The sequence below is a fragment of the Nylanderia fulva genome, unplaced genomic scaffold (genome assembly GCF_048542155.1).
Source record: "Nylanderia fulva isolate GAGA-0341 unplaced genomic scaffold, ASM4854215v1 Scaffold297, whole genome shotgun sequence".
Lineage (NCBI taxonomy): Eukaryota > Metazoa > Arthropoda > Insecta > Hymenoptera > Formicidae > Nylanderia > Nylanderia fulva.
This window is the reverse complement of record NW_028190365.1, coordinates 10,581-35,000: the sequence shown is the minus strand read 5'-3', so window position 1 is coordinate 35,000 and position 24,420 is coordinate 10,581. Positions and strand designations below refer to the sequence as shown.

General features: G+C 43.2%; 2 protein-coding genes and 1 pseudogene across 2 annotated transcripts; 1 reads left to right on the top strand and 2 right to left on the bottom strand.

The window, feature by feature from the left end:
- Window positions 1-69: 69 nt before the first annotated feature.
- Window positions 70-1,364, bottom strand: LOC146722614 (large subunit ribosomal RNA; annotated as a pseudogene).
- A 3,250-nt stretch (window positions 1,365-4,614) lies between these two features.
- Window positions 4,615-5,937, bottom strand: LOC146722613 (uncharacterized). Its single transcript, XM_085484149.1, has one exon. It carries the CDS (start codon window positions 5,935-5,937, stop codon window positions 4,615-4,617), a length of 1,323 nt encoding a protein of 440 aa, XP_085340275.1.
- Window positions 5,938-9,338: 3,401 nt separating this feature from the next.
- LOC146722612 (uncharacterized) lies at window positions 9,339-11,146 on the top strand. The gene is given in 3 exon segments (XM_085484148.1): window positions 9,339-9,579; window positions 9,632-10,703; window positions 10,705-11,146. Coding segments are annotated over 3 exon segments (1,755 nt in total).
- The last annotated feature ends 13,274 nt before the right edge of the window (window positions 11,147-24,420 follow it).

Here is a 24,420-nt window from a genome sequence, read left to right as displayed (position 1 = left end):
TCGTGTCTCGACATCGAACTTGCGAAACCCATGAATCGACCGTTTAGAACCGGTGCCGTCTAGCGGTAAATCCCGACGACGGGGTGGGAAGGGCGCTGGGCGCCCCGTACGGCAAACCGGGCTCTACCGAGTACAACACCCCGCCAGGTACCTAAGTCGTCTACAGACGATTCCGAGTCTCGACATCGAACTTGCGAAACCCATGATCGACCGTTAGACGCCGTGCCGTCGTAGCGGTGAGATCCCGACGACGGGCGATGGCGCCGTACGGCAAACCGGGCTCGTGCGACGACCGGCCCGAGGACCGGCCGCCTAGTAGTGTCACATTGTTTTGAGCCTTTCGACTCACGAGACTCCTAGAGATATCATTGCCACCTTCGACTAGAGAGGATACGGCCTTAGAGGCGTTCAGGCATAATCCCACGGATGGTAGCTTCGCACCACCGGCCGCTCGACCGAGTGCGTGAACCAAATGTCCGAACCTGCGGTTCCTCTCGTACTGAGCAGGATTACTATCGCAATGACTAGTCATCAGTAGAGGTAAAACTAACCTGTCTCACGACGGTCTAAACCCAGCTCACGTTCCCTGTTGGCGGGTGAACAATCCGACGCTTGGCGAATTCTGCTTCGCAATGATAGGAAGAGCCGACATCGAAGGATCAAAAAGCGACGTCGCTATGAACGCTTGGCCGCCACGCCACAAGCCAGTTATCCCTGTGGTAACTTTTCTGACACCTCTTGCTGAAAACTCTTCAAGCCAAAAGGATCGATAGGCCGTGCTTTCGCAGTCTCTATGCGTACTGAACATCGAGATCAAGCCAGCTTTTGCCCTTTTGCTCTACGCGAGGTTTCTGTCCTCGCTGAGCTGGCCTTAGGACACCTGCGTTATTCTTTGACAGATGTACCGCCCCAGTCAAACTCCCCGCCTGGCAGTGTCCTCGAATCGGATCACGCGGGAGTATTAACGGCGATCGGCCGAGGCCTCACGCCACTCTGACACGCTTGGCTCTAGAACACCGTGACCGCCGGGGCGCGAAGCCCTCGGGGCACGCGCTCCGCCTAACCGAGTAAGTAAGGAAACGATGAAAGTAGTGGTATTTCACCGGCGATGTTGCCATCTCCCACTTATGCTACACCTCTCATGTCTCCTTACAGTGCCAGACTAGAGTCAAGCTCAACAGGGTCTTCTTTTCTTTCCCCGCTAATTTTTCCAAGCCCGTTCCCTTGGCAGTGGTTTTCGCTAGACAGTAGATAGGGACATTTTTTTTTTTTTTTTTTTTTTTTTTTTTTTTCATTTGGATCATCTACATACAGCTCGAGCTTCCACTCATTGCTGTTTTCTGACTCATTACTTGTTTTCTATTCTCTTTGAAATGGAAATTTTCTTCGTTTTGTTCTCTTCATCTTTATTCCCTCTTAATATCTTTTTAGACTATCCTTACCATCAGGTCCTTTAGCCGTTGGTCGCAAAGTTGCGACCGCCGTTGCCCGTCCCTTACCGCGTGGAGGCGGACCTGCTTTATCTAGCATATGTTTTCCTTATATTAAAAGCTTTACTGGTATAACGCATTAGGGTATTAAAGTTGTTCTCGTTGGAAATGTAGTCGCTTAGGTTTTCTTTTCTACCCATGTGCTCCATGACTCTAATCTCGTCATATCCTGGACAGTCCTGCAGTATATGCTCACTTGTCTCGATTTCTCCGCATATTGGGCATTCTTTTCCGTCGGTCGCTCCGCGTTCGAATAGAGTGCTATTTATCGGCCCATAGCCTGTCAGTATGTACGTGCACTCTCTTCCAGGCGTGAACCAGCTATTCTGCTTTACAAACGTAACCTCTTTTATGAACCGGTATGTCATTCTGCCGTGGTCTTCGCTTTGCCATCTACGTTGCCATTCTGCTTCGACTTCTCTTCTTATCTTATTTGTCTCTTCTACCACATTTCTATCGTTCACGTTTTCTTTCGCTTCATATCTATAGTTATTCCATTCTACGTCCAAGTTTCTTTTCATTTTATTACTCACTCCTTGTTGGATAATTTCCAAGTCTAAAGGCATTATTCCGCTTATTACTTGCATGGCGCTAGTCGACGTCGTTCTACATGCTTTCGTGAGCACTATGAGCAGCGCTCGCTGAGCCGCCAAAATGTGTCTTTTGTCTAATACATGTGACACCTTCTCAAACCAGAACGCAGCCGCATACGTAGTAATTGGGGTTGCTACTGCCTTGTATAGTATTCTCAGGACATGTTTTTTGAGCCCCCACTCGTCCCTTGCGACTCTTCTGATTTGCATCATAAATTTGACTAGTTTGTCTCTTAGGTATCTTGCGTGTGCTATGAAGCTTAATTTGCTGTCAATTAAGACACCAAGGTATCTTACTTCGGAAGCATATTTTATGTTTTGCCGCTCGATTTTTAGCCTGGGCATCCTTTCTTTGTCAAATTTGCCCTTCATCATAAGTGCCGTAGTTTTTGTCGCCGATACTTTCAATTTATGTATCACACACCATTCATTGATAGTTTTTAAGACACGTGCGCCAGTTCTTTCCAGTTCTTGCCTCGAGTTCCCTCGTATTAAAGTCGCTAGGTCATCCGCGTACGCTATTGTCTCTGTATCGCTTATCGTTGTAAGCTCTTGCAGTAACGCATCCATGCAGAAATTCCACATTGCTGGGCCTATGATTGACCCTTGCGGGCAACCCTTCTGCATATATTTATGGGCCTCCTTGAAATTAGATTTTACCACTACTTTTCTTTTACTAAAGTACTTGTCGATAATTCTGATTAAAGTGCTACTACATTTTGCCATGATCAGCCTTTTCTTAATAGCGGGCCACCAAAGGTTATCAAAGGCCCCTTCGATGTCCACAAAGAGGGCCACTACGTATCTCTTGTCAGTGTTCAGACCGTTTCTGAAGGCAATTAGAGCGTCCTCTGTGGAGCACCCTGGTTTAAAGCCAAACTGATTCTTGCACTCCAGGCCCATCTCCTTGTAACATCTAGTGATTCTACCAATCAAAATTCTCTCAAAGATCTTCGCAAACACTGGTAAGAGTGCAATAGGTCTGTATGAGTTTAATAAGCTTCTGTCCTTCTTGCTATCCTTTAATATTATGCGCAGTGAAGCTATCCTCCATTCCTCGGGAAATGTTTTTTCTCTTAGGCAAATATTTAGCACTTGTCTTATGACTTCCTTGTTGCTTGCCCATACAGCCTTTAGCATCTCTCCTTTTACGCCATCGGCTCCTGGGGCCTTATTCTTCTTGATCCTCTTGATGGCAACCGCCACTTCCTCCTCCGTGATTTCCTGTTCCATATTACTATTACGATATCTTTTATTTTGTGATTTTATTTCTGCGTGTACTTTACCTTCTCCGCCTACATCGTCTGGCGGTACGCATTTATCTAGAAGAGCACTTATCGTCTCCGCCCAGTTATTTGTTTCCTTTCCCGAGGGCAGGGTTAGGGTGCAGAAATAGTTCGGCTTCTTTATCTTATCGCGAACTATTTTGTAAACGATACTCCAGGGATCTTTATTTCCGGCCTTAGTTACAAAGCTTCTCCATGCAGCCAGTTTTCTCCTTCTTGATTAGCGAGACATATTTATTTTTGGTTCTTCTGTAGAGTTCCCCATATTCGTTCACGTTTCCTAGATTTAACCTCTTTGCTCTTAGGAGGTGCTTTTTGGCTTTGTTCGCGTGTGATCTAAGTATTTTTAGCTCTTCGGTCCACCACGGAACCGTTTGGTTAGCCAATTTCCTTCTCGGAATAGATCTGTCGCATATTTTAAGTAACGTTTTATTGAAGAGCCGCGCTTGCCTCGCTGGCTCTACTGCTCTCCAATTTGTTCAGAAAATCTTTGTTAAATTGTGCCTGAATCAATTCATCGAAGGTGTCCCAATTTGCTTTTTTCAGATTATAGCCATTTTGCATGCTCCACTCCGTCCTCCTTAGGGTCTTGTCCCCAATCTCGAAGGCAATAATATTATGGTCACTTGTGGTGCACGCTGTGTCCACCTTCCAGTTTCTTAGTTTACTGGCCAGACCTTCGCTGACGAGTGTAACGTCTATATTCGACTGTCCCCTTTCCGTCGAATACGTATTAGGGTTATTTGGCTTATTCATTATGCAGAGGTTGTGCGACAGGATGAATTCTTCCAGCTCCTTCCTCTCTCTCGTCTGTGGTGTCGGAGAACCACCAGTCCGACCTGGCATTTGCGTCCATGGTTACTATAATATTGCACCCAGAGAGTTTTTGTAGGATATTGTCTAGGTCATCTAAGAACGGTTTTATTTCTAAAGAGAATTGGCAATACATGTTAATAATGTAAAGCTGTTCCTGTCCCGCGCAAGCCTGGAAGCACATGATATGTTCGTTTTCCATACTTGTGTTTTGGAAGACGTCCATTTTTCCTTCTCTTACCACCGCGGCGACCCATGCGTCTTTTTTGTCAGGTTGAATGATCCTTAAGCCCGGCGCAGAATATCCTCTTACTCTCCCCTTATAAGAGTAAGGTTCCTGTATACAGAGGATGTCAAAGTTTTGTTCGTTAAATATTAGTTCCAGGTTTACTGCTGCTGCTCGCGATCTTTGCGCATTTATATGGGCTATCTTTATTCCCATTTAATCTTATTGTAATATAAGTCTACGTGTTTTAGATATTCTGGGCATTCCTTACTTTTTACGCTATGTTTGGTATCCACACGTCTGTTTCGCGAGCAGTTTATGCAGTTTAGGTCTGCTTGTTTTTTGCAGTCTTTCTTTAGATGTTCCTTGTCCCCGCAGATTTCACATAGCTGGTCCTGAGCCGTGCACACCTTTGCTACGTGTCCGTATGCGTGGCATTTAAAGCATCTTACTATGTTTAAATATTCTCTTACTCTATACGTCCGCCATTGCATATAGATTCTTCCCCTGTCTACAAGTCCGGTTAGGAATCTTCCCGGCATTTGTACTATCCAGTTCGCGTTATTTTCTTTTGTTCTATACTGATATCTTACCGAAATACCGTCTTTTAGTTCCTGTAGTTCTTTATCACTTAAATGATCAAAGTTTTTGCTAATTAGATCATGTATGATCTCAGTCTCTTTATATTCTCTCTCCACGTCATAAATTATCAATGAGGGGAGCAACTTTTTAGGTTCCTCCAGTCTTAGGTTATTTTTTCGTAAATCTATGTTCTTCAATATTTCTACGTCCTTTTTGCTGTCCACTTCAATAATTACGCCCTTTCGCCTCATCTGCTTCATGCTTTTTATTTTAATTCTTTCCTTATCATTCTTCAGGCTCTTTAAGATCTGTTCTTTTATTTCTTCGTTCGTTCTTTTGTCATCTTCCTCTTTTTCTGGCTTAACAAGAATTACCTCTTTGCTTTGAAAGCCACTTCTACCTTTCTCGGGTTTCCCAGACACACGCCGCGAGCACGAAGGAGTTCTGGCGGTTATTTCCGCGTATGTTCTTTCTTCTTTGTTGCCTCTGCAATTTGACTCATAAAGCGCCTGAAACTTCTCTTTTTCTAGTATCTCCTTCTGCAACCGATGCTCCAAGTTTGCCCATTTTTCCAAAATGAAGCGAATGGACGTTCTACTAATCTTATTGCTGTCATTAAATAAAAATCTTTCTAGGGTCTCTCTATCTTTGCGGACAGCTTCCAGCGTGTTTCCATCCGTATTTTCATCACCTGTCATAGCTCCCTCAACTCCCTCAGCGTTCGCGGGGAACCCAGACTCGGAGCAGGAGTCGTTTTCTCCCTCCAATTCTTCAACCGCTCTTTGAGTCCCATCCATTTTCGAGCCGCTGGCTACGGACCCGGGTGGGGAGCGACTGACCGATCCTCTTCTAGCAAAGGGATCCGATCCACGGTCAACAGTCTCCGTTTTCTTACTCTTTGTTGTTTTTAATGCTAATTTTTGAATTTTAAACTTATTTACTTCCATTTTATTCCCACGTGTTACGTCTCGTGGGGTCGCGGCTGCGAAAATTTGAATGCAGAGCTCGGCTTTTTCCACGAGACACGATCGCTATTACGGGTACGCGAATCTATGCGATTCTCCCCGGGGATACCCGCGATCTGAGGTTATTCGCGCTGGAACTGAGGTGATCGGATTATTGCGTGGGACCTACCTGTGACTCTACTGTAATAAAGATAGCTTCGTCGATTGCTCTATGCGAAACGTCGTTGGGGTTGCGTAAGTAATCTTCGTACGTAAACTGACAAAGCTCGCACAAATCACCGATTCGCGTGAGGGTAAGTCGGAAGTTGCAGACTCCGCAATTTATTCCGATAGGTGTTCCGCCTATGATTAGAGTATGCTTCCGAATCCTTGTCCAAAGTAATTTCGAGACTCTAGGTAAGGTGGAGTAGCATGAAATGCAGAGAGCTGCCTTAGTCTCAAAATGGATGTACCCGACACCAACTTGGCAATAGAATAAGGGTTCAAACGGTACAAAGAGATTAACTTCTGGAGGAGGAGTTATACCTCTAAGGGTGAGTGGGCACATTTGTGTTTGTTGCGTAATCGAATTGATAATGCGTCATTCGCTCGTAGATCTTCGGTGAACCCGGCAGTTATCGAGAAGTTAGTAGTCGTCGGCAAAACCGTCGGTAATTGTTCAGTAAAACACTGGTAAGGTGCCAGTAAGGTGTCGATAACCCGTTGGTAAAAGAACGTTCGTCGGTATATGGTTGGTAATGTCGGTATAAGAACGTATGTTGGTATATAGTCGGTAATGTCGGTAAAAGAACGTATGTCGGTATATTGTCGATAATGTTGGTAAATCGAAAGTGTTCTCAATTGATTATTGTTTAAATGACTACTTTGTTGTACGGATTTACGAAGTTATTTCTTGAGACACAAGATTTTTAAGAGATTGAACTATTTGCGTTTTTCCGTGTTAGAATTCCGAGGGTGGCACCGCATGTGGTGGTCGACCCTAGTTTTATAGCCCGACCTTTTTTTTATAGCTTCCGCAGTGACGATGGAAAAGAGGAAAAATGCGTCGGAGATTTTTCTAGAATGTTCTCTTCCACGTGGTAGAAGCGTCTCTGAATTTGCTAACACGCGCGATTCCTTAGGTTAACGTGAATTTCACTTACCTTTAGTAGCACTTTCTTGATCGTGTCGGCTCGTACTTGGAGGTAGTGCGTGCGGCGAGGGTCGTTCACTGGGATGTTTGGCGGCGGCAGGCGTCGTGGTTGGAACGTTATTGGTATGCACTTCCACTGTAGGAGTTCGTCGTTGTTATTATTTTTAATGTTGAAAATGTTCTCGTATTCAGGATCGGCCTGATATTCCACTCCGAGGAATTGAGAATATTCCTCGGTCGCTGATTCGCGATAAAGTCGGTTTAGTTTTCGTAATTGATTCTTCCTTCCTGCGCGTCGCGTCTTAGGCATATTGAATTTGATGCATCCTCTGAATGATTACTCAAATAAGGAGGGTTGATATGCGGCAGGACCTCACTATCAATTCCTTATTTTAGGCAAATGCTGAGAATGTTAATTCTGACTGTGATGAGCGGTGGTCCGCTCCAAACACAGTTTGAATTATTCTGAATTCAAACGCCGTATGACAAATTTAAACGCTATCGTATTTTATCACGGGAGTGGAAGTTTTGAAGAATACTGAACACTAGTTTTCACACATGAATACACTGATTTATTCGTATAGTAGTACAAAATTCGAGACTAAAACTTAGAATTAGAATTTAGATTTAGACTTAGAATTTAGAGTTAGAATATTATACTTAGAGTTAGAATTTTAGAATTAGAGTTAGGATTTAGAATTTGGACTTAGAGTTAGAATTTAGGAGTGCGACTATACTGTTCGGTGTCGCGCAGAGAACTGCCGAAATTCGGGACTGCTCTGAGGTCCTTCGTTTCGGCGGCTCGGGCCTGCGGCGGCCTGGAGAGGGGGAACTCTCCGGAGTAGGGGCTCTCACCGTGGTGGGAGATCCTTAGGCGCTACGAAGCGCCACGCTTAGTTTCTAGGCGGAGTTAAGCGTCATGGCCGGCTTTGGCGCGCTTTTCAAATAGCGTTTAAGGAACTTGGAGTAAACGAAAAAATTTATACGGCCGGACGTGACAATGAGAGGACGAATGACCACGCGTCATACAAATATATATATATCCAAGATTATTCATGTATAATAATATATGTATTCCTAATTGCAGGTTTGCTATCAGCTCGGACGCCTATAAGATTACTAAAATCTCAACACTAAAATTACAGGTATATTTTAGTAATACGATATATGTAAAATTCTCATTTCAGAAAACCATCCTAGCTAAACAGGTTGTTCAGCATGGAACCCTGTACATTATTCAAAACTTTATTCTTACTGTTTCTAGCCATTATTTTTCATCTTTGTATAAGGTATGCTTTACTTAAGTACATTTCATACAAAACCCCTGATATTGCGTGAGACTCATATCCACGCAATATTCTAGCTAATACGATACACCTTATATTATTACAGATTATCGTTAACTCGCTCACTGGTAATAACTCCGTTCCTCGCGAGAGTTATCTATCAGTATAGTATTCAACCATTATGAATAGCCTCGCGAAAACCTTAACGTACTTAAAAATGTAATATATTATACGCTCATACTTGCATTAACTCGGAGAAAACGACTCCAGCTTCACCAGTGAACGAGCTAATTATATTTCACCCAATAGCAACCTTTCGAATAATCTTTACGAATCCTACAAAAGACACGGGCAGAAAAACCTGCAACCGCGCAATTGATATACATATATATAAGACGCAAATTAGTTTATAACATATATACCCGTGCGTTAGCATGCACTCGTACACGTATGTATGATTGCACGCACACATATATATATGTCCATGTGCGAGTCTAAAACATACATAAAATAATAAAATAACGACGGTAAAATCATGTATATTATACTATTCAATTATTAGAAGATTCATCACGCACCATTATCATGTCCGAAGCCAGGACTACCTTCGCACATGCACATGTATATATCTATAAATGCATACACACGCACATATAAATAATTTATATATAAAAATATTTAATTTAATAAACCAGTCCGATTGTGCGTTACAGCTTGTCATGATGTTAGGGATTATTTTAATACTCTTTGTTAAAACTTCGTTCGCCTTGATTGGATTTGATTGTGGCGGACAGCATCTCAACATCACCGCCGTTTCCCTCTTAGATGTAGGAGAATGCAATTTCCATCATCAAACCCCAAACTCCACAGAAACTTATATACAACTATTACAACTTTCCGAATATAACTATGCAGAAGTTATACAGTGCAAACTAGAGATATCCCGCACGATATATCACTGTGGCATGCATTCGCACATCTCGGTCGTCTTTAACGGAAAAGCAGATTACGTCCAGGAAACCGGATATTCTCAATGCCTGCGAATGTTTCAAGACGGTACTACTTCCTTGGGACCTGCTCACTTAATCAGTGGACTTAAAATCAACCAAACTTCTTATCACAGCCTTACGCTAGCTGGCGAATTAAAGACCGATGGAACATGCAAGGGTACGCAATATTCTGGACCCTTACGGCACATGGGACAATGTAATTGTTCAAGCAGTCGCAAAAATCTCACTCAAATCATCTTATGTGCCAGTACAACTCGAACACGGAAAAATCAAGTTAAGGTCAGGAACAATCTGTACGCTGGCCGATAGCTTTTATTTGGATTCTGATTCTGACGACGGCTACACCTTTTGGAAACCAGTACCTACGAAATCATGCAACTTCAATCAATACGACGTACTATACGAAGGACTAGCGACTAAAATAGCAGGCGATAATTCACCCATCGTCTACAGTCTTACCACACAAGACATCACATTCGCCTTGACTAAAACTAAAGAACAGCCATTATGCGGATACACTTTGCTCCGCACTGAGCATCCGAAATTATTTATTCTCGAAACAAAGCAAGGCCAAATCTTTGCCAATAAAGGTACGATCCCTGTAGATAACCTCGATATATTCACTTACATGAACTCCAAATTTGTGTATGTTGAAAAACATATCCGACATCAAATGACATCTTTGTATCATAATGTCATACAGCAAAAATGTAAACTGGAAAGACAAGTAATAACGAACGCCTTGTCCTTTGCAACTCTCTTGCCTGATGAATTCGCGTATAGTCTAATGAAATCGCCGGGATACATGGCCGTCACCACTGGAGAAGCTGTCCAGATCATAAAATGCATCCCTGTAGAAGTCACCGTACGTCCAACCAAAGAATGCTATAACGAGTTACCCGTAACCGTTAGAAACTTTTCTTACTTTCTCACACCCAAATCAAGAATCGTCACAAAGATCGGAAACGAGCGAGAATGTTCTCAAGAATTACCAACGTTATACCGAATAGAGGACACTTGGGTACAGTTCACGCCAAAAGCACAAGTAAGACAGTTGTCACCTCAACAACTACGACCCATGGCATCTCTTACCTGGAGTTATTTAACACCCGGACCACTAGCTGTTAGTGGAATCTATACGCAGCAAGACATAGAAAAATTGAGAGACCACATTATGTTTCCCGCAGAGAAACCGGCACTGCTCAATGCCGTCGCCCGTGGGCTTATTGGACATCCAGTTAACGCCGACTCCGTCTCATTATACAAACTACTAGACGAAGAATCGCTCAACAAAATCGTAGACAACACCGCAGCAAAAATATGGAAAGGTCGGATCAGCCACGGCCGGTGTCGTTGGAGTATTTATGATCGTTCGTATTGCTAAATTGGCAATTGACACCATCATCCATGGATACGCACTGCATACCGTATATGGATGTAGTCTACATCTAATAGGAGCATTATGGGACTCCCTAACTAATCTCTTGCTTCACCTCAGCCGCAAGAATATGAACGAAAAGGAAGAAAAGAACAAATTCCCAGAAGACGCCACACCTCTCGCCACCATCTCAGACGCACCCCCTGCACTGCCAAAAGAACCGCCAGTGATAAGTCAGCCACAACTTCAAGGCTATAACACCAAACGACCTGGAGAAATGGAATCCACGAATATAACTATCCCTCAGACATATAATGACTTACAGCAGCATCTTTATAACCTCGAACAAAACCCTAGGTCAACATCGGGTTTTATTCTCAAATAGGAGGGGAGATGTAACGTCCAGACAAATTTCAAAATTTTAATCTTTTTTAAAAATTAATTCTTTAACACATATTAATCATGACAATCGCTAACCTACATGAAAGACCGGTATTAACAAATTTTTAGTCTCGCATATGATCGCTCGTAAGTTAAAAAACATAATTTCTGCCCGCCCCTCACCCCCCCTCATTGCCCCTGAGTTAGAACTCCCATAGTATACCTACTATTAGAAAGTCGTTCCTGAGTGCAAGTTACCTATCAATTTACATATAACTATGAAACGTAAATGTAAATTGATAAATTTTATCAACCTATCATGATTATTAAACTCTAACTATAAAATAACAATAGAAGCTACAATTAAGCTTTTCTACCATTTACATGGAGAAAAAAAAGAAGCAAAAAAAAAAAAAAAAAAACCAAAGTCGGAAAAGTCGCTGAAGCTGGCATCGAAACCCGCGTCTTCACCTTTCGGGCGGACTGCTCTTACCAAACTAGCTTTCAGACCCTTTCGATCCCATATGTTTTTCATTTGCCTTTCAAGTAGATGTAGTAAATACCGCCGTGATTAGCCAGGCTGGAATAAACTCAGAAATAAATAGTTATCGGCTCTCAATATAAAGAATACTTTTTACTTATATTGCTGATATAGAAAGCCGATAAAATTTATTCTGGTTTTATTAACGCATGGGCTAATACGGGTTTTATTTTACTAACATCTACTTCTTAAAAGGCAAATGCAAAATATGGATCGAAAGGGTCTGAATAGCTTAGTTGGGTAAGGACAGTAGCCCGAAGTGAAAGTTACGGGGTCGATTCCCGCTTCAGCGACTTTTCGGACCTATATTTTTCTCGCTTATTTCTCCATATGTAAGTTTCGAAATTAATTTATATGTGGAACTTTGGGATCTCAAATTGAGATACAGTTCCGTTTAATTGATTTTTCGTTTTGTTTCCTTGGCTCTATTGCCCGGCTTAGAAGGCAGCATACTTATATTCTTTATATTGAGAGCCGATAAAAATATTTATTTCTGAGATTATTATTTTAATCTATAACAAAATTTACGAAGTAATGCATTTTATTTTAAATTGCAAAGGGAATCGACATATTCTAAAGAATAATACCTAAAATATATAGATATCGTTCGTAAAGTAGTAATTAGGTATGAAACCCGCTTTATTATGTGAACTCGGCTTTACTCTCAAGAAACATCTAAAAGATTCTAGAAGGTTCTAGAAAGACGGTTGCGAACCGTTACATTCCAGAAGCATGATGCAAAGCATGATGCAACGCTGAAACACGTTGCAACCTGCAAGGCCCGTTGCAAGCCGCGTAGCGGTGAGTCACCAAAGAAGCACCGCTATCGCTACCAAGAAGAAGATAAGATAAGATAAGTCGGAGCGCATAGCCAACAAAGGCATACCGCTATCGCTACCGAGAATAGGATAAGGAAAGTCGGAGCGCCCGGCGATGAGTCATCAAAGGAACGCCGCTATCGCTACTAAGAAGCCATCTCTCCGGGACTTAACCGTCGCAATCTCTACCAGGAACAGATTGTCTCCGGTACTTCCCCGGCATACCTCTCTTGCCATTGGCTAAGCCGCATCGCCCGATGGGAGGAGCGAGCCACATTTTACGGTATATAAACCCTGCACCCGGCACGGAACGGCAGTGATTTCGTCGCAGTGGTTCCAGTCAACAACAATCCAGCACTCAACCAGCAAATACTACGGGGTCCTGAAGACATAGCCGCCATTTCGGTGAGACACAGCCGCCATTTCGGACCGAGGTACCGAGGCTCCTCAGATCTTCAGACTCAGAGGGAAGAACACAGTAGCGAAGTGTACCATAGCAAGGCACATTAGACATTGTCTAACCTTGTGAGTATTTAAGCCAGTTCACATATCCCTAAATAGTAAAGCGCGACGGGCACTCATTATACTTAATCATTATATTTAATCATTATATTTAATTATCCAATATTAACTCAATCTTACATTACATTTTGAACTCTGAATTTTGAGCATAGACATAAGCCACATATTACTCTGCGTTTCCGATATTATTTCAATCTACGATTTGCATCTGCATACGTCTGCGTTACAATCGTCGATCTACTCAATATTTTATCCAATACTATTCAATATTATTTAACCGATATCGCATACTTATTTAATCTATTATAATAAATATACTTATGTATTTTATTATATCACTACTTATTTATATATGTATGTAACCCTGTATCCTACCACATATTAGCGAATTGAATGCCGCTAATTCCTCTGTACACATTAGAAACTATATCCTGTCAGAAGGTACATTCGCAAGTCATCTCTGAGGTGCACGTTTAGTAAAGTGAACGACCAGAGAACCCGGCCTAGCCGGATGAACACCTATCTCTCTATCGCTTTTACGCTTTTATTACCTTGCATTTTCTAATAGTTGCGAATACTTTACCACACCAACTGACAGTGATTTTGCATATTGATATTCGATTCATTCGACAAGTGTACACCACCCGACCCTATTTTCAACCAATAGAAATATACTCTGTCATAAGGTACATTCGCAAGTCATCTCTGAGGTGCACGTTTAGTAAAGTGAACGTCGCATTAGCCTATTAAGACAAGGACCAGAGAACCCGGCCTAGCCGGATGAACACCTATCTCTCTATCGCTTTTACGCTTTTATTACCTTGCATTTTCCAATAGTTGCGAATACTTTACCAAACCGAATAACAGAGGTCTTGATAATTACTAAGAATTATTACTTCAATATTTAAGACTTAAATCTTTGATGCTTGAAAGTACAAATATTAATATTCTTGATATAGATATTAATACATGTACTAAGACTCCTTTCCCTATTCCACATTATTACCAATTCTCTTTCAGTATCGTTTAATTATAATTATAATTGACACAACGCTTAATTAATTAACAGGTGAAGGGCATTCTCGTATAGATTAACCTTTCATCTCGTCTCTAACTCTTTAACACGTAAATCACGACTTAAACGTGAGTCACATTCAATTACCTTTGATTATTTAACTATCTCAGTTCTATTAAACATATTATTCATATAAATTTATTTAACCATTAGATGGTCTCTCCCTTCCGAAGGAAGAATCAAATTGATCGCGACGAGCAACGTCTCCACAGACTACGCGAACGTAGGACAAGAAGAGTCTTAAATTTACATGTCCAAATATTTCCTACGCGAGTAATCGTTCGATCCCCTTCTCCAGACGTTCATTTGCCTATAAATAACCTTCCGCCCTACATTGATTATTCTCACCCGCAATTTCCGGAGCCCTCGCCGTTAGAATCAAATACGTTAATAACGAACCCTAACCTAATCATCAATTCTTACCCGATCCTGAATATTATATCCCGGATCAAAATCTACCAATCACATCGCCAGAGTACGACCCCATTTTACAATTTAAAAACGAACAAACCTTTCACATTCTCAACGAGGACACCGCGAATCTCACTCACGACGTCGATAACGTCATCCCCGAGGAAGCGCAAGATAACTTCACTTCTTTTATAACTTACCTCAACCAGCCTAACAATCCGGAACTGGAGCTCAGTCATATTGTAACTCAATTTCAAGCTTCCCACGAACCACGTCAGGACCAATAAACTTTATATCGACGTAAAGGTTTTATAAATGAATAAATGACATTATATTTGTAAAATATCTTTATTTATCGACCCGACCCGTCAGTTTCCTTCTTCGTCCGATACTCTCAATCGAATCTCAAGCTCTCGGCTTCCCTGGGTATAGCCGGCCTAGCAGGTTGCCCATAAAACAAATAGAGAGCAGCTTCTTAAACGTCCACCGAGGTAGACGCAAGAGAAGACCGTCTTGTGCAGAAGGTAATTTATCGCTAGATGAATTATTGGACGTAACATGGGGAAGCTTTTAGCTTGTCTTCGTGTACAATTTTTGTCTTATTTCTACTTACGGCTAACTTAACGTTACGATTACCTAAAAGACTAATGATTTTATAGGGACCGGTGTACTGATTGCTTAATTTGCCTTTATTTGGTTCTTTTAATAAGTACACATAGTCTCCCACTCGAAACTGTTGGGCGTTAACTCGGCGGTCGTAGTAGACCTTCGACCTTTGTTTAGCGGCTATTAAGTTTTCGCGGGCGACGGCTTGGGCGTCACTCAGTTTATTAAAAAGGTTTGTGAGATAATTAGCGTAACTCTCGTCCGTAACGTCGGCGACATCGGGGTAGTTGGAAGGCAGCTTGGCTATCCTCCCAAAGACTAATTCATGGGGGGTATATCGCGTCCCTTCGTGTACGCTAGTATTATAAGAGAATGACGCTAATTTTAAGTACTTGTCCCAATCATTGTTTCTATCTACGTATTGCTTTAAGTATTCCCACAAGACATGGTGGGAGCGCTCTATTGAGCCATTGGATTGCGGCCGGTAAGCCGTCGTTTTGAAGTGCTTAATTTTAAACCTTTTCGCTATGTTACGCATTAGGCTATTTAGAAAATGCGATCCCTGATCTGTTAGAATAGCTTTTGGCGCTCCGAAGACGCATATTAGTTCATCGGTGAACGCGTCAGCTACGTCGATCGCGTTAGCGTGTTGCAGAGGGATTGCTAAGGAATATTTTGTTAAAAGGTCTTGTATGGTAAGTATATATTTGTTATTAGTCCGTGTGACGGGTAACAGTCCCATAATGTCCATCGAGATTTTATCGAAGGCTGTGCCAGGAGTGTCCGTTAGAACCATGGGTTGTCTGGTCTTTACGCGGACTAATTTTTTCAGTTGGCAAGGACGACAGTTTTTTTATAAAAATTTGAATGTCATTTTTCATACCGTTCTATTGGTAGCGTTTCTTTATACGTTGGTATGTTTTTGTGATGCCTTTATGGCCACCGATCGCTGAATTATGATTTTCGGCGATAATATTTTCTCTCTCGGCTTTTTGGGGAATAGATATTTCGTTATTACAAATAAATATTTTTACATTGATTTCGCTTAGAATGCGCGTTAGTAAAGAGTGTACCGCGTTCCAGGGGACGTTGTCGATATCGCCTCTGGCTAATGAGATAGAAGACAGCTCCAATTCTCTGACGACATCCAACAGTGATTGTAATGATTCTTTTAGTATCTCCTTTTCGGTAATTCCCGATTCGCGTTCTTTGACGACTAACTATATAATTTGGCGATTTCCGTCGCGGTTCACCTTTGCCCTGGCTAGAGCTGCTCCTCTAATCATGGGCAAAGATTTGTTCTCTTGGAGCATGCGAGCTCCAAGGTCGATCGGTATGCCTTGTTGTGTGACAAAAACGACTAGATTATCTTTACGCGTGACGAAATTATTTGGGATCGATATAACTTGCGGTCCGATTTTAGTTCTTTGCACGAATCGATCATTTATATTATCGAAAATAGGGGTGTCGTCGCTAGGATCGGAACTGTTGTCGCTCTCAGTCTCGCTTATTTCGCCGGGTTCGTCGTTGTTAATATCGGTTTCGTTAGAAGATCGCGTGTTTGGTGGGTCGTCTGTATCGTCGCTTTCCGTTTGCTGCGACGATTTTCCGATTTGCTGCGGTGTTTCGACGGATCGCCTTCTTTTTGAGTTAAATAGCGATTCCTCGGAACTGGAGAGTTCTCGAGTTTGTTCAAGAGGTAGGGTTTGCTTTACCACGCTTAGGTTAGCAGGTTGGATTGGGTTTCGGGAAAGTGCATCGGCGTTATCGTTAATTTTTCCCGGCTTATATACTACGCTATATTCGTATTCTGCAAGTTTTAAGCGCCATCGGATGAGCCGTGAGGTGGGGTCCGTTACGGAATGCATCCACACCAGCGGTCTATGATCCGTAACTAGTGTAAACTTTCGTCCATATATATAAGGACGAAAGTAATTGACGCAGTAGACGATAGCTAGTAATTCCTTTTCGATTGTTGAATAATTTTTTTCTGCGCTATTCAAAAGACGAGATGTATAAGTAATGGGTAGGTCTTTGCCGATTTCCCCCTGGCTCAAGACTCTTCCGATAGCGTAACCGGAAGCGTCTGTTGTGACGACGAAAGGTCGCGTGAAATCGGGAAATTGGAGAATGGGCTTAGAGCATAATGCGTCGCGGAGTTTCGTAAAACTCTTTTCTTGGTCGTTTTCCCAAACAAATGCTTTGTCTTTCTTTAGCAAGTCCGTAAGGGGCCGTGCAATTTTAGAAAAATCCGGGATAAATCTACGATAGTATCCAGCAAGGCCAAGGAATTGTTTAATATTTTTCGCGTTGCGGGGCCTGGGGAATTCTTTTACCGCGATTACTTTAGATGGGTCTGGTTTTACCCCATCGCTGCTAATTATATGGCCCAAATATCCGACTTCCTTGCGCAGAAATTCGCATTTGTCTGGTTGGAGCTTCAAGTTAGCTTTGCGTAATCTCTCGGCTAGTTTGTTGAACTTGATTTTGTGTTCCCAGAGTGAGCTCGCGTACAATACGATATCGTCGAGATAAACGAAAAGTTCGATTCCTTGTAGTCCGCATAGAACCTGATCCATGAGTCGTTGGAACGTCGCTGGGGCGTTTTTTAAGCCGAACGGCATTCGCTTGAACTCGTAATGTCCATGCGGTGTCGAGAATGCAGTTTTTTGCGCGTGCGACTCGTGCATCGGTATTTGGTGGAATCCGGACGCGAGGTCGAATACACTAAAGTATTTTGCGCTGCCTAGCTGATCGAGGATTTCTGTTATGTTCGGCAAAGGATACGCGTCGCCTATCGTCTTTTCATTTAGTGCTCGATAGTCTACGACCATTCTCCAACGCTTGTTTCCCTTCGAATCGGGTTTCTTAGGTACTATCCACAAAGGTGAATTGTACGGTGATTCCGAATGTTTAATTACATCGTTGTTTAGTAATTCTTTTATTTGCTTGTCGATTTCTTCTTTGTGGATTGGAGGGAAACGATATTGTTTGGTATGTATGGGTTGATCGTCGACTGTCGTAATTTTGTGAGATAGCAACCCTGTATACCCTAGCTTCTTGTTTGGCAGGTGAAACAAGTCGCTGTACGTTTCTATTAGGTTAGCTACATGGTTAGTTTCTTCTTTGTTCAAATGGTCGAGACGAAGAAGGTCCCGGATAGTTGATTTCTGTTCAACAGAGGATAACTCTGTGGTTGAGGAAATAGAAAGGATTTGGTTTGTTGACCCTAAGGTTGCATCGGATTCGCTTCCGCTAGAGATTTGTTCTATTTCCTGGAGGTCTATCGTAGGGACCACTAACTCGCGGTCTGTATCGCTAGCATTGATTGCGTGGAGGTATGCCCTTCCACCGTGATTAGTGACTATCGCTTCTCCGAGGAATACGTTTTCGCAGACGCTAAGACGCGGGACGTATCCTACTGCGACAGTCGGAATTTTGTACATTGACGTAGAACGTTGAGCGCGATCGAGCAGGTACTACTATAGTTTCGCGCTGCGAGAAAGGAATTTGAATATTTCGCCAGCACACTGACCCTTCCTTGAGATTAATGCTGCTAGCATCTTGGAGGAAGTCGGATCCTAGGATCCCTTCTTGAAGGATTGGGAAATTATTTGGTACCGCGTGGAGATAGAGGGGATAACCCATGTACACGATTTCGGCGGACCCGAGTGTTTTTATCTTCTCGTTTGTTATACCGCTAAGGTACAACGTGTCATCTTGACGAATTTTAACCTCGGGATGTAGATTTCGAATTTTAATAAGATTAGGGGCGGCCCCCGTATCTATCATAAATGTTGTTTCTTGTGAAAGTCCGTCAGCAAGTAACGCGACGGTGGACGCGTGTGAGTGACCGGGTAGATTTAGTGTTGCGGTTCTAGCTTCTCGGTACTCGTTCCTTCGACTAGATTTATCGGACGGGTCGTTTGGGGAGAAGCCCCTTGGTGAAGTGTACCCGACCTTCCCGCAGGGCTCCATGCGTTTCCCGTCTCATTCTGCCGCGCGTTATTATTGTACTCGCGTTTTCTACACTCCTCGATTTCGTGTCCATTGTTTTTACAATAGCGACACTATTTGTTAAGGCGATCATTTTGACGAAGAGGAGCATTATTAGAGTTCGCGTTATTATAGGTTTGCCGTCTGTCGTTGTAGGCTGAACGATCCTCTCTTTCTCGCGTTACAGGGGGTCTCGCGTAATTGTTACGCGATAAATTATTCGGATAACGCTCTCGAGAATAATTTCCGTTGCGTGGAATAGTATCAGTTCGCGCCTGGCGTGTATATTCATTACGTGGGGGGTCCGGTTCGCGACGGTCGCGCGGCTTATTTCGATCTCTGTCCAGCTCCTCTCTTTTTGCAAGTTCCTTTGCCCTTGCAAATGCCTCAAACGGCACGGAAAAAAGGCGTCTATCCATCTGCAGTCTGTACTGAAGAGGTAGACCGTCACAGAATGATCGTGCCGTGAGTTCGTCGATTTCGAGAGCAACTTCGTCGTTCACATTTCCCGTTGTACGGCGCTTGGCATCTAGGATCGCGGATCTGAGTTCCTTAACACGACTAATGTAATCTAACATATGCTCGTGTGGTTTCAAGTACACCGTACTAAGTTCTCCTTTATATTGATCGATTGTTTTCGCGGAACCAAAAGCGTTATTGAGTAGGTCTATTAATTGTATGACGCTTTCGCAAGGTTCGTCCTCGACGGCGTAATAGGCGCGTCCACGAAGTTTAGTTTTTAGCAGAGCAGTGAGGTTCCGCTCCGAAAAAGGAGGAATGATTTCCCGAGCGCGACGACATGCTCGCGTGAATTGCCCTAGTGGTACGTTATATCCGTCGAAAAAGGGTACAGATTCCGTTGCTTCGCGAAATGAGACCTTGGGGAGTTGAGGCGACTCCATATGTGGGCCGGGTTGCCCGTTTGAATCGTCGAGGGACAATAAGGGTTGTCCAGAAAGCCGTAGAGACGGGCTGGTCTCTCTGCGGAGACGAGCTACTTCCCGGCGCAATTCCTCCATTTCGGCGAGGATGCTATCTTTTAACGCCGTCATTTCTCGAGGAGCGGCGTCCTCCGACGTTTTTTGCATTATTTCCCGAAGAGTTTCTAACTCGCGCTCTCTCTTATCCTGTTTTTTACGTTGGTCGGTTAGGTAAGCGGCTTCGTCTTTCAAACTATTTTCTTTAGATCTTAACGCGGCTTCCCTAGTTTTTAGTCTAGTCTGAGTTTCGGCTAACTCGGCTTCTCGTTGTTTTAGTTTCAACTGAATTTCAACTAACTCTGCTTCGGAAAACTCTTTCCTCGTTCTCTCCTTTTCTACCGAATCTTCCCTTTCTCCTTGTTTCCGGCGCGTGTCAACCATAGCTCGGAAATTACGTATCCCACCGCTGTCACCAATTTTGTTACGTCCCGTTTGCAGTCGCGGCGTGTTATTCGCGAGTGTATGATTCGCGTTGCACGTACTCGAACTATTGCGCGAGACAACGTCGTATTACGGAAATTTTTCCGGGGATACCCACGACGAAGGGTTTTCCGACAAAGGTTGCACGATGCGGAGGGAAGGGAAAGAATGTGTTAATCTTAAAGTAACGGTTACGGCGTGGAGCCTATCTGTAATTCTACAGTTATGATCGTGGTTCCGTCTTCTATCCTCGCCGGGACGGTATCTGGGTTACGCGAGTAATCTTCGTATATAGACTCGCAAAGTTCGCATAGGTCACCCGCCCGTGAGAGGGTGAGGCGGTTGCTGCAAGTTCCGCAAACTATCCCAACTAATAATCCACCTATGGTTAGGCTATGTTTCCGGATCCGTGTCCAGAACAATTGAGAAGTTCGAGGTAACGCGGCGAAGCATGCAAGACAAAGAGCGGCTTTAGTTTCAAAATGAATGTACCCGATACCGACTTGACAGTAATACGGAGGCTCGAGAGGTATTAGGAGATTAACTCCTGGAAGAGAGGTTACACCTCTAAAGGGGATTGGGCACATCTATACCTGCCACGTTAGTCGTATTAAAAGATCATGCGTTGTTCGCTCGTAGATGGTTGATGAGACCGGACGTTGTCGAGGAGTCGGTAAATGTCGGTAAAGTGAGTCGATGTGGCGTCGATATAACGTCGGCAACTGTCGGTAACGATCGTCGGTAAAGGCCGTCGGTAAAGGCCGGTGGTAAATTGTCGGTAACCGTTGGTAACGAACGTCGGTAAGATCGTCGATAAAAGAACGTACGTCGGTATATTGTCGGTAACATCAGTAAAAGAACGTATGTCGGTATAATGTCGGTAATGTTGGTAAAAGAACGTGTGTCGGTATAATGTCGGTAATGTTGGTAAAAGAACGTGTGTCGGTATGTTGTCGGTAAATCGAGAGTGTTCTTAATTGTTTATTGCTTAAATGACTACTTTGTTGTACGGATTTACAATGTTATTTCTTGAGACACGAAGATTTTTAAGAGATTAAATTATTTGCGTTTTTCCGTGTTAGAAGTTCGAGAGTTGTACCGTGTGCGGTGGACGACCCTAGTTTTATAGCCTGACCCTTTTTTTATAGCTTCCGCAGTGACGATGGAAAAGAGGAAAAATGCGTCGGAGATTTTTCTAGAATGTTCTCTTCCACGTGGTAGAAGCGTCTCTGAATTTGCTAACACGCGCGAATCCTTAGGTTAACGTGAATTTCACTTACCTTTAGTAGCACTTTCCTGATCGTGTCGGCTCGTACTTAGACGTAGTGCGTGCGGCGAGGGTCGTTCACTGGGATGTTTGGCGGCGGTAGGCGTCGTGGTTGGAACGTTATTGGTATGCACTTCCACTGTAGGAGTTCGTCGTTGTTATTATTTTTAATGTTAAAAATGTCCTCGTATTCAGGATCGGCCTGATACTCCACTCCGAGGAATTGAGAATATTCCTCGGTCGCTGATTCACGATAGGGTCGGTTTAGTTTTCGTAATTGATTCTTCCTTCCCGCGCGTCGCGTCTTAGGCATATTGAATTTGATGCATCCTCTGAACGATTACTCAAATAAGGAGGGTTGATATGCGGCGGACCTCACTATCAATTCCTTATTTTGGCAAATGCTGAGAATGTTAATTCTAACTGTGATGAGCGGTGGTCCGCTCCAAAACAGTTTAAATTATTCTGAATTCAAACGCCGTATGTCAGATTTAAACGCAATCGTATTTTATCACGGGAGTGGAGGTTTTGAAGAGTACTGAACACTAGTTTTCACACATGAATACACTGATTTATTCATATAGTAGTACAGGATTCGAAACTAGAACTTAGAATTTAGACTTAGACTTCGAATTTAGATTTTAGAGTTAGGATATTATACTTAGAGTTAGAATTTTAGAATTAGAGTTAGAATTTGGACTTAGAGTTAGAATTTAGAAGTGCGACTGTACTGTTCGGTGTCGCGCAGAGAACTGGCGAAATTCGGGACTGCTCTGAGGTCCTTCGTTTCGGCGGCTCGGGCCTGCGGTGGCCTGGAGAGGGGGAACTCTCCGGAGTAGGGGCTCTCACCGTGGTGGGAGACCCTTAGGCGCTACGAAGCGCCACGCTTAGTTTCTAGGCGGAGTTAAGCGTTATGGCCGGCTTTGGCGCGTTTTTCAAATGATGTTTGATAGTTTTAGGATTTATTCCTTATAGAATGAAAAAATTTACATACCCGGACATAGTAATAAAGCCGGACGTGACAGAAGGCACCAGGCTACACCGCCATTACGGCAGGCGAAGTCCTCCATTTGATCAAATGCGTACCGGTGGAGTGCCGAGTACGGCAAGCTGAAAGATGCTACAACGAACTCCCCGTCACCCACCAAAACAAATCCCTCTTCCTGTTGCCAAGATCAAGGATACTTACTAAAACAGAAACACCCAGGGATTGCCACGAACTACTTCCAGCGATGTATCAAGTACACAACATCTGGTATCGTTTAACTCCAAAGCCAGTGGAATCAATGGCACCGCCGATGATTCAACCACTAACCAAACCACAATGGAGATACGTCAGTCCAGATTCACTCGCCTCCAGCGGCATCTATACCAGCGAAGACCTTGATCGTCTTCGCGACCACATTATGTTTCCCATGGAGAAACCCTCTATGCTCAATACAATTGCTAGAGGAGCAATAGGACAAGAAGTCCCCGCGGGAAGCTTCTCTATGCTAAACCTGTTGGACGAGAAAACCCTCGACCAGCTAGCAGAAAATACGGGAGCCCGCTTGTGGAAAGGATTCGTAAGTTTCGGATCAGCAAGCGCTGGAGTCCTCGGAATATTCGTCATCGTCCGTGTCGCCAAACTAATTATCGACACACTGATACATGGCTACGCACTCCATTCCGTATATGGATGGAGTTTGCACCTCCTGGGAGCCGTTTGGACCTCAGTAACAAACCTTCTACTGCACCTCGGAAAACCAGCGGACGAGAGCTAACACCCCTAAATCCCCCTGCGACGACCGAAGTTTTTGCACCCCCGACAGAAAAAGTCCAAAGTGAAGTGCCTATAGACTACAAAGAACTGCGCAATCTCCTCAACGAAGGAGTATAGACTCAGTGATAAGTTAACAAATTACACTTTGTAAATTCTACTACTAAGCTCGGAAAACATTGGAACATGGTCCAACATTTTCTTTTAAAGGGGGAGGTGTCACGTCCGGCTTCATTACTATGTCCGGGTATGTAAATTCTTTTCTATCTATAAGGAATAAATCTTAAAACTATCAAACATCATTTGAAAAGCGCGCCAAAGCCGGCCATGACGCTTAACTCCGCCTAGAAATTAAGCGTGGCGCTTCGTAGCGCCTAAGGGTCTCCCACCATGGTGAGAGCCCCTACTCCGGAGAGTTCCCTTTCTCCAGGCCGCCGCAGGCCCGAGCCGACGAAACGAAGGACCTCAGAGCAGTCCCGAATTTCGGCAGTTCTCTGCGCAACACCGAACAGTATAGTCGCACTTCTAAATTCTAAGTCCAAATTCTAAATCCTAACTCTAACTCTAAAATTCTAACTCTAAGTATAATATTCTAACTCTAAATTCTAAGTCTAAATCTAAATTCTAATTCTAAGTTTTAGTCTCGAATTTTGTACTACTATACGAATAAATCAGTGTATTCATGTGTGAAAACTAGTGTTCAATATTCTTCAAAACTTCCACTCCCGTGATAAAATACGATAGCGTTTAAATTTGTCATACGGCGTTTGAATTCAGAATAATTCAAACTGTGTTTGGAGCGGACCACCGCTCATCACAGTTAGAATTAACATTCTCAGCATTTGCCAAAATAAGGAATTGATAGTGAGGTCCGCCGCATATC

Excerpts from the sequence above, each read along its gene's own strand:
- LOC146722613 (XM_085484149.1), bottom strand. The coding sequence starts at position 5,937 with ATGGAAGTAAATAAGTTTAAAATTCAAAAATTAGCATTAAAAACAACA.